Source organism: Patiria miniata, unplaced genomic scaffold (assembly GCF_015706575.1).
Source record: "Patiria miniata isolate m_02_andy unplaced genomic scaffold, ASM1570657v1 HiC_scaffold_3, whole genome shotgun sequence".
Classification (NCBI taxonomy): domain Eukaryota; kingdom Metazoa; phylum Echinodermata; class Asteroidea; order Valvatida; family Asterinidae; genus Patiria; species Patiria miniata.
The window spans coordinates 22515084-22532001 of NW_024037069.1; the positions used below are offsets into that span (position 1 = coordinate 22515084).

Below are 16918 nucleotides of genomic sequence, written 5' to 3' on the forward strand. Positions count from 1 at the left end.
GCAAGATCGGCAATACGCGCATGTACGTGTCATTCACTGTGATCTGAATTTAACTGCCGAGTCATGGAAGCGCTGAGAAGTAATATAAACTAAAACCAGAAGCCGCAGTGGCAACTAAATGCTGGTCTTAATGTTGATGGGTTTTACTTGGTAACCATTGCCATTTAATGACTTGAAAGTTCCCCTCGTTTACCTTTTCTTTTTAAAAATAAACTTGCCTAAAGCAAAAACGGTATGTGCACATACAAAAGTGCGTTTAAACCTTTTGGTCCAATTCACGTGACCCTCCCGTTAAAGAGATCACACGTGAATGACTGCACTATATCAAAGTTGCAAAGAGCTCCAACTAATGAGAAATATCCGAACCAGCTTTTGGTTGCGACCACCGCCCCAACACGCCCTTGCCCTCACTGTTGGACACGAAGCGCCATATTGTTCTTGCACGTCAAATCTGTACCCACCTCTTCTGGAATGGATATCGTTGGGCGCCTTGCAGTATCCGCAGCTCAGCTTGCAGTTGTAGCCCATGAAATCCGGATTGCGGTCGCATTCGTCCTGTGAGGACCACTTCTCGCAGCTATTGGAATAGTCTCTGCAATCTGAGGATCGGAGAGTCATGTCGAAATTTGACAAATAACGACGTTTTGTATCTTTCTGCATAAAGGTTGCAAACCTTTCTATAAATACTTAACATTAGGTTTTGGCCTTCATCAAAGTAATTCTGTTAGTAGTTTTGATTCCCAGATCGTGTGAGAAAAAAAACCCAGCTGGTTACGATCACGTAAGGTTACGAATTTTGTCGTCACTATAATAGACGTCCGGCCTTTGTTTTTCGAGAGCATTCTACGATCCGAGAGCGCAGGATCTGGATTTCGTTCCTCATTCATATCCCAGAATTTTCTCTGAAGTTAGATTTTTTTTTTAATTTACGATGTCAGCGGCTTAAATGCTGACTTAAAGTAGGCCTACTATGGCTCAAGGTTTATGATTTTGGATATCTGGCATGGGGGACTTGGGCTCAGTATCGGGTCTATTTTGATGCTCGTGGGTATCAAATCATTGAATGTTTAGAATATCTCAAATAGGTACCAGCATTGAAAAACTTCTAAATAATTCTAGGTCAGAACATGAACCAAACCGCAGACAAACCCGATGTTTCATGAATGGCTATCCCAGAAGGCTGACTGGCCAGCCGATTTGTTTTTGGATCATGCGCACTCACCTCCTCCTGCGTAGTCGGCCTTGTTGCAACTCTCACAGCTGAAGGGACAGTACTTTTGCATCCATACACTGCTACGTCGACACTCGTCCATGATGGCCCACGTAGGACAGTTATCCTTGTCTGTATCATAGCACGCTGGTATATGGGAGACAAATCCATAACCTTTATTGCAATTCACGAATTACAAATGGAAAATGCAAACAGTTGGTGTAGCACAACAGACATATGCAGGGATTTAGCCTTTTATGATACAAGCATGGCATTTGGCAGTTTATTGGCACACGTTCAGAGTGTGTCATGAGACAGATATTTGGCTATATGGCCATCGCAGATTTGTCCTTTGAAAAAAATATATGGCAGCCATTTTTGAAAATTGTTAAAATTGCTTGTTATTCTACCTATTTTTTTTTCAAAGGACAAAATATTAATCTGCGATGGCCCTACAGCCAAATATTTTTTATTGACATTCTCTGACTCTGACTGTGCACCAAATGTTATGCAAGCTTGTATATCAAAGGCACAATTCCCCCACATATTTCCCTATCTGCCCAATTAGTGGCGTAATAAGATAACATAGTGAGAATAAAACAATTCAAAGGTAAATTGCGACTTGACACAGCTTAAGTTGAAATTTCGCAACCGGAACAGACATGTCAGAAAAGTATGGACGGCTTGTATGGAGCTTAGCTCTAATAAGGCGTTTAAGTTGGATTCTATATACTATTATAAGCCTATTCCATCCTCATATTAAGAGTGTTGTTTTGTCAACTTATTACAGGAATGGTTATAACAAAATATTTAATATGACTCTACCGCAAGAAAATGGGCAGTAAGTTTTCAGTTGTTTTTCTGAGCTTATCCTATCAACTTGGCTAAACCTTCAACAGATTTATTTATAAACATCCCTCGTAATATAATGTGTGCTCTTGTGATTAAAGTGAAATTGCAGTGTTCATAATGATCTCTAGAAAAGGGTTAGAACAAAAGAAAAGAAAGGAGAATGTTTTCTTTACCCCCGCATCTGTACAAGGCTGTAATGCGGTAGACATCGACGTAGCTGAAATCGTTCCTTGTTCCCGGCTCCTCGTAGGTAGGGTATATAGTGCCGATAGTCTGGCCTCCGTTCTTGCTGAAGGCGTAAGTCGGGTAGTGCATAAGGGACAGGTAGTCGTAGCCCGTATCTAGCAGCGTGACGTCACGGCGCGAATACTTGGCGAAATTGTCCCACATCTCTGACGAGAAAATGGACATGAAGATAGAAAACGGTCAAAGTTAGCATGGGCTGGGGGACACTCTGGTGTAAAATCGTTCAAGAACTATTGCTAACGATCATTCTAATTTCACCGTTTGACCAGTCTAGTCGACTGTTCAGGACCAGCCTACCCAGGTTGAATGCGTCACTGATTAGCCGACTAATAATCGGTGCACAAGTATATAATAATTATAATGATGTCGTGCTCATATAGCGCTTTAAAATTAAGGTCTCAAAACGCTTCACAATTAACCCGTGTTCATCAGGCCATGAGACCAGTTTTTGCAGCAGCTCGAGATGAGCGCAACTGCTGGTGTCTCACCTTCACAGGCATACTCTTGGGTGCTGAGAGGCAATTGTAGTAAAGTGTCTCGTCCAAGAACACAAGCACCATGTTCCCCGTCAGGGTTCAAACTCACGTACCACGGCACGTTAGTCGAACACCGTAACCACTGGACCACGGCGCCCCATGGGATGTGACAAGTACCCCCTCAACGGTGAAACTGAGCCTGAAGGACCATCGGGTACAATTTGCCACGCACGTGCTGACAATACACGATTCAGGCCTATAAATCGGCGAACAAATAAAAACTATTTATGCCAAAGCCCCATATCCTCAAGTCTGAATTTCGTAAATCGAATTCGATTTTTAAGGTTGAACCTAAAGCCCCAGTAATGCTACCTATAGGGCTTACTTTTGTCGATGTTCTGCCAGTACATGACCACGTAGTTGTCCCTGTCAGGCCGATTGTGCTCATGTCTGAAACCCAAGGCGTGCATCAACTCATGGATGATCGTCCCTCGGCTGTTCTTGCAGGTACCGCCAATCGAAACCGTCTGGCGTCCACCTCGCCGGCCAATCATCGACCAGCACCTGATGAATATTCACGAACAAAGCCTGATAAAAATACCCGACACACAGCCGTAATTTTAATTAAACAATGCTGAATATCAACTTCATTACAGTGGTTTTCAAAAGCTTTTTTATGCAGAGTGTACAGTCTAAATGCTAGGTATAGGCCTAAGTCTATCAGCTGCTGCTTTAATGACTGAAACCTTTTCATTTAAAAGTCAGTTTACGAAAAAGCGCCCAAAATGAACAGGTCCACAGAGTATTAAATTAGGTATTCAGAATAGACCAAATTTATATTTAGCGAAATTTTGCGAGACATCTGTATCTTTACCCTCAGATTGTGACCAATCGTGTATTATGTTATCTCCGATAGGACAGCTTTCTCGTCGATTCTCAGAAATGGCTCCGATTGGTGAACATGCGGGTTGCATATAAAATGTGCATATATAATTTGCATAAATACATAATTTGCATACATACATACTCAGACGTCCGTTCGAAGCGGAAACCAAGTTGCGAACGGAGAACTTTGGAAAAAGTTTAGAACTTTAGAGCTGCCAAAGTTTAGAACTTTGGAAAAATTTGATACAAGGAGAACAAAACAAAAGAGGTAAATTTACCCTTCACCCTCTGTGATCACAATGTAATCTCGTTCAATTGTCCTGGGACGGAATTGAATACAGGTTTTCTCGTGAAATCGTTGCATGGCTGAGAGGATGTACAATCTTTGATCATTTGCTGAAAAGGAACAAACAATTTTTTTAGTAGAAATCAAAACATGTGTTTGTCCCGTTTATTGCTTGTGTTTGTTGCAACGATATAAAAAACTAAAAACATGTAAGGAATTATATTAATCAAGCAAATTGGTCTTTGTAAAAAAAACGAGCTAACCCCTTTGGACAATCCTGTTTTCGCTGGGTGTAGTGTCTCGGGGAGGGGGGGGGGGGGACAGAAGCAGGTATATTTCTGCATGGCTCTGGTCAACAGTATACATTTTCCGGCGTGGAATAGAACAAAATTCCAATACTGGAACGAAAACGAGTCTCATGTGCAAAACAAATTCGTCTTTGCAGTTGTCATCGAGAAGGCTGCTAACGACTATTAGAGCAGATTAAATTTGTCTAATCGGGATTTTATAGGATGGTCTTAGCTTGCCAAGGAAGCTGTCTCACAGCAAACCAAGCAAAGGGCCCCGGGCAAGGGTGTCCCATAATGTAGTTCAGGTTCAACCCATCGAGGACAAGGCTGTTCAATGACTTCACCAAAAAAATGTCACTTTCATCTCCCCGGGTCTCCCAAAATACGCTGTTTCAGATCACCACCTGTCCCTGTGACAGCCTTTTCACTTTAAACTAATTGAACACGGAAACATTGAACCGTCTACCTTTAACAGAGAAGGGATATCAGTGATGAGTGGGTTACCGGTGCAGGGGGGACTGCCACGCCTGCTGAACATGTGGCACAGGGCGGACGTGCAAGGACTTGTCAAACTTTGTCGTTGACAAAGCTTACCTTCACCAGTACGATTTTTCTGTCCCCAAACCTTAACTTGCTCCAGGGCCTTTTTTTCTTTTCCAAAATCAGGGATTGTTCTAAACCCCTAGCCTATATGTTCAGGAACAGGGAATCGGTTGAAGGGCCTAATAATAATATTGCTTGTTGGAATTGGTTGCCGTTATGAGATGCTGCGTTTCAAGTTTCCAGAACATTTTAAATATTCTAGGTCCTACTAAGGGTACTTGGAATAACTTATTGTAAGCTTTAAAAAGTTGAATCAGTTGATGTTAAACAACCATAACAAAGCATGCAGTGTACGCATCATTTTTGTTATTGTGAAAATAAGAGCCAGATGACTATGGCGCCCTCAATCGTCTGCTTTCATAAACGTCTGTCAAGTCACTTACTGAAGTAGCCGTCAATCATGTATGGTACGATGCCTCCTGGCCATAGTCTCCTCCTGTCCGTTATGGCGTTCCGACGTTTCTGTTGGCGAAGATCATTAAAGGGAATATACAACATTTGCAAACATCGAAAAACAAAACTACCGATTTTTTTTACGAAAAACCTTACTAGGATGTTGGTAAATGACAGTCTCAAGCATCCTGTAAAATTATGGCACCAGGTGTGAAGTCATTTTCAAGAAAAGTGGTATTTTGTATAAATTTCCAACGGCGGTCGGCCGACCACCGTTGGAAAAACCTGTTTTCCAACTACTGCTCCAAATTTATCATCTTTTTTTTCAGTCCAACTGTCCAAATTTTGTTTGCTATTGGTTACATGTTCATGAACGGGTACAGGCCAGTTAGACTGGTTCCATTACCTTGCAATTTTCCGGCATCTATAAATTGATCCATTTCATCTTTAGTGAAGTCAGGGAACCAGACTACTTGAACACTTTTGTTTTTCTTGGTTTTTCCAGCATTTTCGAACACAAAACTTCAAACATGACAGTTTAACAATATTTGATCTGTTATACTAACCCCGCAAAATAGTTCATTTCTGAAAATTACAGCAAAAGCCAATGATGTACATTCCCTTTAATACGGGATTTTTTTTTTTACTATGATAGGGTCCAAATATACGTATGTAAATGGGGGCATGTTAGCCGGCGTTCGTTCGTTATTCCAATCGCCCCATCCAAGTTCTGAAGATCTGTTTTGGATAGCCAGTTACCTGAGGACAGCACTGGAGTTTGCACGATCCGTGCGCATGAAATGCAAGCACATGGCATTACCACCTATCCACAGTGCTTTGCTACGCCATCGTTTCCTGTAGGGTGCAGGTCAGTAAATAGGCCCGAAATTGCCTAATCGCTAAATCGCGATTTGTGTGCCCTCAAATTCTCCGCTATTAGAGCATTTTGATTTTTGAGGGCCATGAACTTGAGAGTTTGTAAAAAAAAAAAGGGGGGGGGGAGCCATGAAATTAGGCCCTCATTGCTATATTTTACCATGAAGCTTAGGCATCCTTTTTTAAAAAATGGCGATGGGCTTTAGGACTACTTTTAGGGGTGATCATCTTTGGATGAAATTTTCTCCCAAAAGTCATCGGTTAACCCCCAAAAAATTGAACAGAAAGTGAAAAATTATGAAATAAGCTTCAATTTGATGTGTGTCTCAAACACCTTGGAGAGTCGTGAGTAAAATGCACGTCTTTAAAAAAAAATAGGTCTCAGACAATAAAGAAACTAACGAATCCTTCAATATTTGGGACATAGCGATGAAGACAATTTGCGTTCCCAACAGACCTTAAAATCAAATGAGCAAAACAAAACTTGTATACTTCAACAAATGACATCTGACTCTTTTCCCCGCTCTCGATTGCTTCACCTAACCTTGACAATACGGAAATCGCCCACTCAAAAAAACCCCCAAAACCCGGCCTAATTTTAGAGCTTGTGTTTTGGCACCCAGCCTATCGGCTTGGTTTGTTAATCTGACTTTTAAGCACAAGTATCATCTTTACCGCACCGCAGCTAAAAATAGTACCGGGGAAACCTCGCTCCACACCGCCGGCCCATCGGGCGTTGCTTGCACTACCCACGGAATGGTGGGGGGAGCTAAAGTTGCTGTCATTTATGATTGCTGCCAGGATAAGCTGGCCCAGAAACTAATTTTAGTCGCATTTCTTTTGGCGCTCTGGGCCAATTTTATATTAGGTTTGTCTCGTCTTATTATTTACACTGACCCTTGTTTGATTGGCTGTAGGGTCGTAGATATCACTGTCTACGATAAAATGACTCTTCGTTCCCTCGGCCATATCTGTGAGGGAAAAATTAACAACAATTTATATATGACTGCAACTTTGATGGGATGAAACAATCGCATTTTATACAGTTTTTTTTTGTCACAATAATTTAGCTCTGTGTAAGCGGTGGATCAATAGGGTATTCTGGAGGGAGGTCGCACCGAGTTCAAACCCCGCTCCAATCAATTTCTTCGTTCAACTGTCTAATAATGGATTCTTTATAAGTAAACTTGAATTGTACATTTCAGTGGAACATCTTTTACCTGATGGGGTGACAGATCGAAAATAGCATCACACAATATGGAGAACATCGGCTGATTATTTTTACTTCAGCAATCAAAACATCACCAATATTTATGCAATTATAGAAAAGTTGTACTGTCACACGTTAAAGTAAACATATGTTCACAAATTGACTTAGGAAATTCAATGAGCGAAGAAGAAAAGAAGATATATATGAAAGTAGTTCTGTTTACATCTGAGGTATTACTGAATAAATACACAGGCTGACAAAGTGTCACAGTTACCTTCAAAGAGTGGCTCGTTCTGTTCTATGATGGTTTCCATGGCATCTGGGCCAGCATCCATTGCTTAAAAATAACATGAAACATGACATATTACTTTCACGTTGGAATTTGGCCTGGAGGATGTAGTCTGATCATCTTAAGTTCGATAATAAGGGTCGTCAGGCGAAAATTCATCCATCAGCCATAGCCGTATAGCTATGATAAACTCAGAAAAAAACTATATTGTCAATTTCAGTCAAGATAAGGAAGAAGCATGTGTTTAAATATGGAAATGATATTGATTGATGGAATCCGGTAACGAATCTCTCTCGATATTTTACGATTTTTTGCCGATAAATACTATACCATTTTTCTTTGAGGTAATTTTTGAGGTACGGTATCACGGCACATAAACACACACGCGTGAGGCCCCGTTCAACGAGACCGTACTCATGAAAAGAATCATATAAAACTGCGGTCATAAAATAACACCTTATATGGTTCTGCAAGGATACCACATAGTCCGTTCCGCTGCTCTGCGGTTATTGTAACGCTGCATTTTTTTTTCGTCGGTGCGTGTCCCTACGTGACTGTTCAAATCATTGACTTGACCACTCCGTCCTTCCTAAAACACCTGTCTTCTATCTGGATTAAGCGGTGGATAATCCCCGAGGTCCAATCAATTTGATCTGAGTAAACATCGTCCCAGGAATGGTCAGCATTTTAATTGATATTCCAATCCAGGGACGATGATATCACCATTCCATCGGACCAAGGACGAAGACGATGACAGACGGCTCCGGCCAGACAGCTTGAGGACAAGGGCAATGGGATTTGACAGCTCGGGAAATTTCCGAAATTCAGTGCTTGGTCAATGTACACAGTTCGATATCTAGCAGGTTTGTGGCGGGAGTAGCTCTTGGTAATCATTTTTTTGGGGGGCTAACCTTTTGGGGGACTTTTTCCCACAAGTATTAATACTTGAACGTTTTTGCTGAATTTATGAAACTCGCCGCAAACAGTCGCGTACTGCTGCCCACCCCGCACAATCTTGCAAGGGCGGATCCAGAGCACAATCTTTTGGGGGTCAAAACATTTTTGTGGTCGCCCAAAAAGTGGGTCCAAAAAATTACGGCGTGGGGTTCGGGGCCCGCTTAAGGGCACCGATGTTTTTGTGGATTGTAGATGCTCTGTGTTGCGATCTGAGGCAATTTCTGACCACTTTAACCAAACCAAATTTTTTTTGAGGAAAAGGTGGTGGCGTACGCAGTGCCTGCCTTTATTGCGACGTCACTTTAAAAAAAGAAAAAAGAAATTGGGTTCTTTTTTGGGGGGTGGGTATGACCCCCGTTGCCCCCCCCCCCTCACCTGGATCCGCCCTTGCAATCTTGGGAATCTCATGTTGCAAAAGGAGGACTATAATTATGGCTATAATCCTTTTAAAGCCCGGTCAGTGTCTCTTATTGAACGGATAACCTCTTAATTACGATAAAACTTAAATTTATATTGCGAGTATTGCTGAATCATTCACTTACTCTGTGGTGCTGGGGGGCCAACAATGACTCCACTCTGCAAAAAAAAAAAAAAATTACATAAAAACGTTTTTAATTAGAATCTCAAAATTGAGAAGTAAAGTTTACATAATGAACGAGAAAGGAGCGACCCTGCAAAAACTGCAGTGTATAATAAACACCATGCTGTCTTTAGTGGATTTGCGATTCTGTGTTATATAGGCCCCATAGTTCATTTAATTCAGAACCGGAGTTTTGGCAGTATTATCTCGACAAATTTCATTAGGTGACAACTCACACTCACAAGTCATATATCCTCTTAAATAATAAAGCCAGAAATAATGTGTGTAAAATGTGTCACTGGTACCGAGCTAAGTTCTCCAGGGCAGGTGCGGCTTGGACGTGTGGGAGGGGGGGGGGGGCGTGAGCAAGGTGAGGAATTTCCATAATTAGTCCTAATGAATTTCATCCAGCCCTCTTAAATCTTTATAAAGCACAAATACAAAGCATATCTCCTCAAAATGCTGTAGACAATCAAATATCACGCTTCTTTTTTAAATATTTGAAATACAGATGTTTTAGTCACTGTTGTGTGCGCTTTCTAATTTGATCAATGACAGAAGCTACAAGACTTCGATTCGAACAAAATGGGATTTGCAGAACAATTTCGCTCGGCGATTTATGTCTGTTCTCGCAATCAATGGTAAACATATCCCTCCGCCTTCGTCATAGTCTCCTGTGATAATTGGCTTCGTCGTGATGGACTTATTTCAATCGTTGGAAAAGAAGGCCAACCCATGGAGAAATGGTTAACCGTATTCCACAACAATCCTACTTATTCCTCCCCATGTGGTGAGCATTTGCGTCCTGGCATTCCGGAAAACCATCAGAGGTGGCTTTTTATGGAAACTGATGCGAAAACGTTTTGCCGTGGAATCCAACCGCTTCATTTGCTGGGCGGAGGCAGAGTCACGGCGCGGTGTGACGGCACAATAACTCAGTTTCTCCTGACTTCACTTGATCGGACTTTACTTTAATTCAATTTAATTTGGCGTCTTTCGACATACCAACTCAATTTACATTACGATGACATACAAAATAGGTTCAGGGTATTTGCTAACACTATGAAAGTGCTAGAGGATATACCTCAATCAAAGCAAGATTGCCAAATACCCACTTTCTATCGAGTAGAACAGTTCAAGTTGTACGATGGTCAAAATAATGTCATGCCATCGAAATGTTAATATCATGCCATGAAAAGCATTCGACTTTCCTCCCAGAGACACACACCAGACATTGAAATTCTGGAGTGTTTGTATACACTGTATTTTTGAAACTGTGAATATTTGAGCAAAATGTATCCACATGGTTTGCATTTATGGGCGTCTTAAAAAAAACAAAGGGATATAGTACTAGGCCGCAACTCGTACTGTTGACTTTGGACTGGATTGGGATCAGTGGTGGATCTAGATAGGGCTCTTTTGTTGGGGGAGGGGCGGGGTTGTACCCCCTCCCATGCAGCTGACGTGTATGATACAATATTAAAATGGGGCCACAACTAATAAGTGGAATGCTCAAGATCCTAAATTTACTCTCGAATTGCATTAGAATTCAGGAGAAAGCATCGCATCTTACGGGGTGGGGTGGGGTGGGGGAGGGGGATGGCACAGGACGTTCCGGTATCATGCCCCGACCCCCAGGAGGGGTTGCCTTTGGCCACTTTCACTCAACACCCCCCACACTTTTTTTCATTTCAATCCCCCGTTTCCTGAAAGCTGGATCCGCCCATGTCGATGAGCAATATCTTAATTAGAGCTGTCACCCGCGTGAGAAAAATATTATGAAGAAAAAGTTAACTTTGGTTAAAATGTATACGCAGTGCGGTGAATTGTCAAAGGGAATGTACATCATTGGCTTTCGCTGTAATTTTCAGAAATGAACTATTTGGTGGGTTAGTATAAATAGACCAAATATTGTTACACTGACATATTTGAAGTTTTGTGTTCAAAAATGCTGGAAAAACCAAGAAAAACAAAAATGTTTAAGTAGTCTGGTTCCCTGACTCCACTAAAGATGAAATGGATCAATTTATAGATGCCAGAAGATTGTAAGGTAAGGGAACCAGTCTAGCTGGCCTGCACCCGTTCATGAACATGTAACCAATAGCAAACACAATTTGGACTAAAACAAATGGTAAATTTGGAGCAGTAGTTGAAAAATAGTTAGGTTTTTCCTACGGTGGTCGGCCGACCACCGTTGGAAATGTATACAAAAATACAATTTTCTTGAAAATGACTTCACAACAGGTGCCATAACTTTACAGGATGCTTTAGACTGTCATTTACCAACATCCTAGTAAGTTGTTTCGTAAAAACTTGGTAGTTTTATTTTTCGATGTTTGCAAATGTTGTATTTTCCCTTTAAGGGCATCGCCACTAGTGTTTCCCGCCCGAAAAAAAGGAACAAGACTGTCCTTCCCTTCGGATGTTTATTTGGACAAGTTCGTCAACTGAAGCATTAATTTATTCCTCCGTGACTGTAGGGACACTCTTCCCCTTCCGCCAATTTTCAGATCATTGACACTGAATTCCGGAGGTACTTTTGGATATTCCATGACGCCTATCAAAGCTAATGTGCACTAGGTATTTACACAGGTGGATTTGTCCATTCACTAAACACTTCAGGCGTAAGATTTGGCAGACATCTCGGTAATGTTTATCTGATAATGTTCTGCACTGAACCTTAATGTCCATTTCATACGTGACTAGACTGTGACTGAGCACCAGGTTCCACTGCTCATTGCCCCAAACAACCTTTCGATGACGAGCACTATCTCGGATTATCCAAGGAACAATCTGCCACGTTTGCAATTTCTTTGTTTTCCCTCTACAACGGTTGACACATTTTGGGTCTTACCCAAAAAAAAGTGCAATGCACTTGATATGATGACATGGACTCTATTTTTCAGCATGTTCATTTAACAGTTATTATCCCGCTGTCTAGTTCTGTACGTGACGGTTTAACAACTTGAGTCGACGACGAGCAATCCAGAAAGCCATATCACTGACAGATGTGAATGGAGTGATATACTCTAATCCATGGTGGTGGTGGTGGGGGTGTCAGTCGATGCCTCGAAAAGTTCCAGGTGTTTTCATGCATTAACAGTTGGTAACGTTTTGATTTAAAGGTACGATGTACGTATATACATTGTAAAGAAAAAACAGGGACCAATTTCAAACTAAAAGGACAGGATTTTTTATTTACCTAAATCTAATTTCCTCCTGAGCATTTTATCAACTCCACAAGCTATAAACTGCATCAACATTTATCAAGCAACCATGACCTAATGAGCAAAGAAGGTGCTTTGTTGGAACTGGCTGAACAGCCAACGTTGCGTGGTGTTTTTGCCACGTAACAAACTATTTGTATTTTCAGAAGAGTAATAACAAGGGATTGCTGTGAGCATAAATCAAAGCTTGACCCACCTGTGGCCGTTTACAAGGGTCAAAGGTTGTCTTCTACCCTTGATTCATGCAGACTGCACGCTTATGATTTATGGGAACAAACGGGAAAAACCTATGAAAGAGGTTTGCTAAAACATTGCATGATCTTTACAAACCTGCATGAATTGGGAAATCTCAAAAGCAGTGCGTGCGTGCATGCTATATACGGGGCTCGTTTTATTTAGTGCGTTATAAAAAAGCTCATTTTGCCTTCCCTAAAATTCTGGGCGCAAGGAGAACACAAGGTCCCTTTACTTATATAGATGATGGAGCATTAAAAACAAGGAGCTCATTCTTCGGACGGTAGTACGTGTACACTTATATAACTGCGAATGGACGTCGCGTCGCCAATTAATCGTTCTCGTGGGCAATTAAAACAAAATTAATGGACGAAAATAATAATTAGGGGAAAAGAGAAATTTCCGGAAAGGGACACTACATTGTGTATTCGTACCACAAATAGCGCCAACTATACTGTCCGTTGGCGCTAGAATCCCTTCGCTCCAATTTTCGAATTTCCTGGGAGCGAATAAAATCTTCCGATGGTAATACATGGTCCGTCCGTGATTACGAAAATTGAAGAAAGTTTGAATGGCAGTTACGAATGTGTGAACATTAATATAGCAAGTCAAACGCCTTGGTTTTTTTTTAACACCGCAGCCTCATCATGAAAATGATGATTGGGTAATTTGGGGTAATTTTTCTTATTGCCAACTAGTGTATCCATCAAGGCAGGACACGTGCGTGGATCACATACAGGACCAACTGCTGCACTTTAAGGTTTACCCAGACAACTCTCTGCCGAATAAAATCTTCCGATCGTAGTACATGGTCCGTCCGTGATTACGAGCATTGAAGAAAGTTTGAATGGCAGTTACGAATGTGTGAACATGAATATGTCGAGTGAAACGCCTTGGGTTTTTTTTAAACACCGCAGCCTCATTAAAATGATGATTGGGTAATTTGGGGTAATTTTTCGTATTGCCAACTGGTGCATCTATCAAGGCAGGCCACGTGCGTGGATCACATACAGGACCAACTGCTGCACTTTAATGTTTACCCAGACAACTCTCTGCCGGGAAAGGTCTCTCATTTCAAGGCTTCATCGATGCCGCGTCAAGGCGACCGCGACAGGGCACGACCGTCAATTTCCATTTCAATTTGGATTTTAACGAGGGCTGGGTTGTCTAGCGGTTACATCGCTGGTTCGCGCACGACAGAATCTCCCTTGTCATTACACGGGTGGAATTGCTTATCAATACTCGATATTACCAGCGATTTATTTTTCAAATTGAATCATAACCCGTGTCAACGTGGATAATTCGCGCACGTGTTTGAACGTTTCAGCTTGCGTTGGCGGTAACGACTGGCGACCCGCCGTCAATTTAGAACGATGAACTTCGATGTGGGGTCACTCTGGGGACATTTAACCGGTGTTATGTCGGGCCCAGCTTGCGCTGACGCAACTATCTAACGGGAAGCTAGCAAGTCAGGTTAAAGGTATGTGCGCAATAAATGTCATGTTCATGTACATAATTTGTACGAGAAATATTTGCGAAAGCGGAGCTGCATAAATTTTAAAGTGTCCATGAAATGAATATTTCTTAGGAACACATTTTGTGTTACAATACAATGTATAAAAACTACTTGACACCCCTTTTTGGTTAATTTTATTCAAAAGTGCACTTCTTTAAACATTTCAAATTTTCAGATGATGGTCGGCCGGCCATCGTTGGAAATTTATACCAAAAGGCCACCTTCTTGAAAATGACAGCACGCCAAGTGCCATGATTTCACAGAATGCTTTAGACTGTTATTCACTTTCAATCAAGTAGGGTATTTAATGAATTTGGAAGTTTTGTTTTTAGAAGTTTGCAAATGTTGTATATCACTTTTAAAAAAGGTATGCTGACGGTAACAGTTTTCGGCCTGGTAAGAAATAACACATCATTTAGCCGAAATTCCAGTGAGGACAGTCATTATTACATAATGACCTTGTAATGAAGAGAAATGAACCGTTCCACCTGCTTGAATTATAATTATGGCGGCAGTGGCCATAGACGTGACAATGACAAGGCCAATTCGTGTAGATCACATCAATGCCTCATTGCCCTAAGTTCAGAAATAATGACTCATGATTAGTAAAACAAAGGTCATTGTTCCGAATCAAGCTGGACATTATATCAAACCTTCGATATGTACTCCGCGAATTTACGGGTTTCTGTGACGTCTTTAAGTAGGCCTAATCAACCGTAGAACTGAGTTCAAAGACATTAAAAAGCAAGAATATAGTTTCAGAAACACATCTTAAATTTTCTCTTTCCGTGATTTTCTTGAAAAGACAACTAAACTCATCATTTAGCGTTTCTGTCATATTTGTGGATGTGGTTCAGTTACTGATTGAAGTAAAATAAAAAAATAATTACTTATTATGGACGAATCCATTAATTTCGTAAGGGGTGATTTAGCCCCTGCTTTGAGTTTTACATCGTTTCTTGAATACATTTCAAGAAAAATAATTATATTGTGACGTTGAACAACTGATTATCAAATAAAATGTTTCGAACTCCATAAAAAGTATTAGTTTTTTTTTTTTTTTTTTTTTTAAACAGCGGAAATATTGGTAATTATTGTTCCCAAGAAAGTACATCCCTTTATTACCACAAATGGTGTGGTCCATGGGGAATGCATGCAGCTAGCATGCAGCACTAGTATCACGTACGGCCGATTGTCGATGTCGAAGAGACAGCTTTCACTTGCCGTACTTTACCGCTCGATGGACGTGCTTTTGGTTTGTTACTGACTTTCTTAATTGATGATTCATTTCAGCAACAGATCTTTTGTTATACCAGTACATTAAATATACATTTGAATCTCATTTTTATCCTTCAAGGCTCGGCGTATAAGCCGCCCTGTTTATAAGCCGCAGTAAACATTATCATGGGCAAAATCAACGTATAAGCCGCGGCTTATATTCCGAAAATTACGGTATGTGACGGACTTGCGAGGACCTATATGAGTACATGTGATGAGCTGGACTATATAACACTGTTGGTGTTCAGGGATATAGCACCCAATCCTCTATCGATCTGTGACGATTACGTTTTAGTATATAGGGGCCTACTGACGGCACATCTGATGGTTTCAGTAACCGTTTACGAATGGGAGCCAAGTTCGAATTGGTAGTTACCACACAGTGTATTATAAATAGAAATGTCCCGCTTTAATAGCTTGGCCCAACTCATTCACCGGGACCTCCAGCATCAGCTGATCAATTGAAATCTTCCTCTCCCAGCCACAGCGTGTTTCCTGTCTCCGCCCACTCCCAAGATTCACCATCATGGATAGCCATCATGGAGAGACAGTTTGACTCATCACTGTCACGCAGCAATGATGAAATGGAAGCTTCAGTCAGGACAGACTATGTCACTTAGTTTTGTTGCAATTGCAGATTCAGAATTTTCTGCCTGAATGAAAGCCTGGCTTTATGATCTTGGTAAAAAGCACGTCCCGACTTGGTCGTCGGTCCCAACATAATTATGTTGGGCCTGCCTTCGTTCCCGAAGGAGGTTCATAACGGTTTCAAACAATTAGAAAAACATGGAGCCCTTTCAACAACATTTTTATAACCAAGGTTTGGGACAACATTACTGTGTGGATCGGGTGGGCAGCCAGTAGGATATTCAAGCAAAGTCCAAGACATCCAGCCCCTTCGCAATTTTGTGTGCAACCCCTGCAAGTTGGGGACGGAGGGGAGGGGGCAGAGGCTTCGATGCTCTGCCAAGTATATTTGGGCAACCAAACCAACATGGAAAATATTTTGGAAGATAATTATTTTGTTTCTTTTACGGATGATGTTTCAGTCTCCAAGAAAACATGACAACCTCCTGGAGTCCTTATACATGAAAGCTTAATATAGAAGCATCTGAGATATTTAACGTCCTATCGCACCCTGGGACCTTTTTTTCGGAACAAGGAGGACTTCAGGGGTCAGGACAACTTTAATGCGAAGTTTCCGGGGATCTCAATCGGCCCCGCCGATGGTAGAACCACCTGGAGTGTCTGCACGGCTCGATATCCCCCAGGGGCAGCGCTGCGCTGCAGATTTTGTCATCGGATACAAAAAAAGCTCACTGGTTATATATGTTTCAAACCGATCGAAAATAGCTAAATTGACGACTGGTGGGGAGAAAAATCAACTTCATCTCTTTTCTTTTGAGTCCCACGATCGGCATGAGAGAGCGGTTTTGCAAGCGGGACGTTAATTGTCTTCTTAATACACAGCCGGACTCGGAGGTCACCCGTGTTGAGAACTACAATATTT

At 41.4% G+C, this 16918-nt stretch overlaps 1 protein-coding gene across 1 annotated transcript in view; it reads right to left on the reverse strand.

The window, feature by feature from the left end:
• LOC119738127 (balbiani ring protein 3-like) overlaps nucleotides 1-16918 on the reverse strand; it is a 31720-nt gene that overhangs the window by 12772 nt on the left and 2030 nt on the right. Inside the window, exons 2-10 of the mRNA XM_038212869.1 lie at nucleotides 9116-9149; nucleotides 7602-7664; nucleotides 7015-7088; nucleotides 5232-5310; nucleotides 3948-4065; nucleotides 3170-3348; nucleotides 2236-2454; nucleotides 1223-1357; nucleotides 462-599 (exon numbers count right to left, since the gene is read on the reverse strand). Of these exons, the coding sequence (XP_038068797.1) occupies nucleotides 462-599; nucleotides 1223-1357; nucleotides 2236-2454; nucleotides 3170-3348; nucleotides 3948-4065; nucleotides 5232-5310; nucleotides 7015-7088; nucleotides 7602-7664; nucleotides 9116-9149 (1039 nt within the window). The remainder of the gene's footprint in view (nucleotides 1-461; nucleotides 600-1222; nucleotides 1358-2235; nucleotides 2455-3169; nucleotides 3349-3947; nucleotides 4066-5231; nucleotides 5311-7014; nucleotides 7089-7601; nucleotides 7665-9115; nucleotides 9150-16918) is intronic.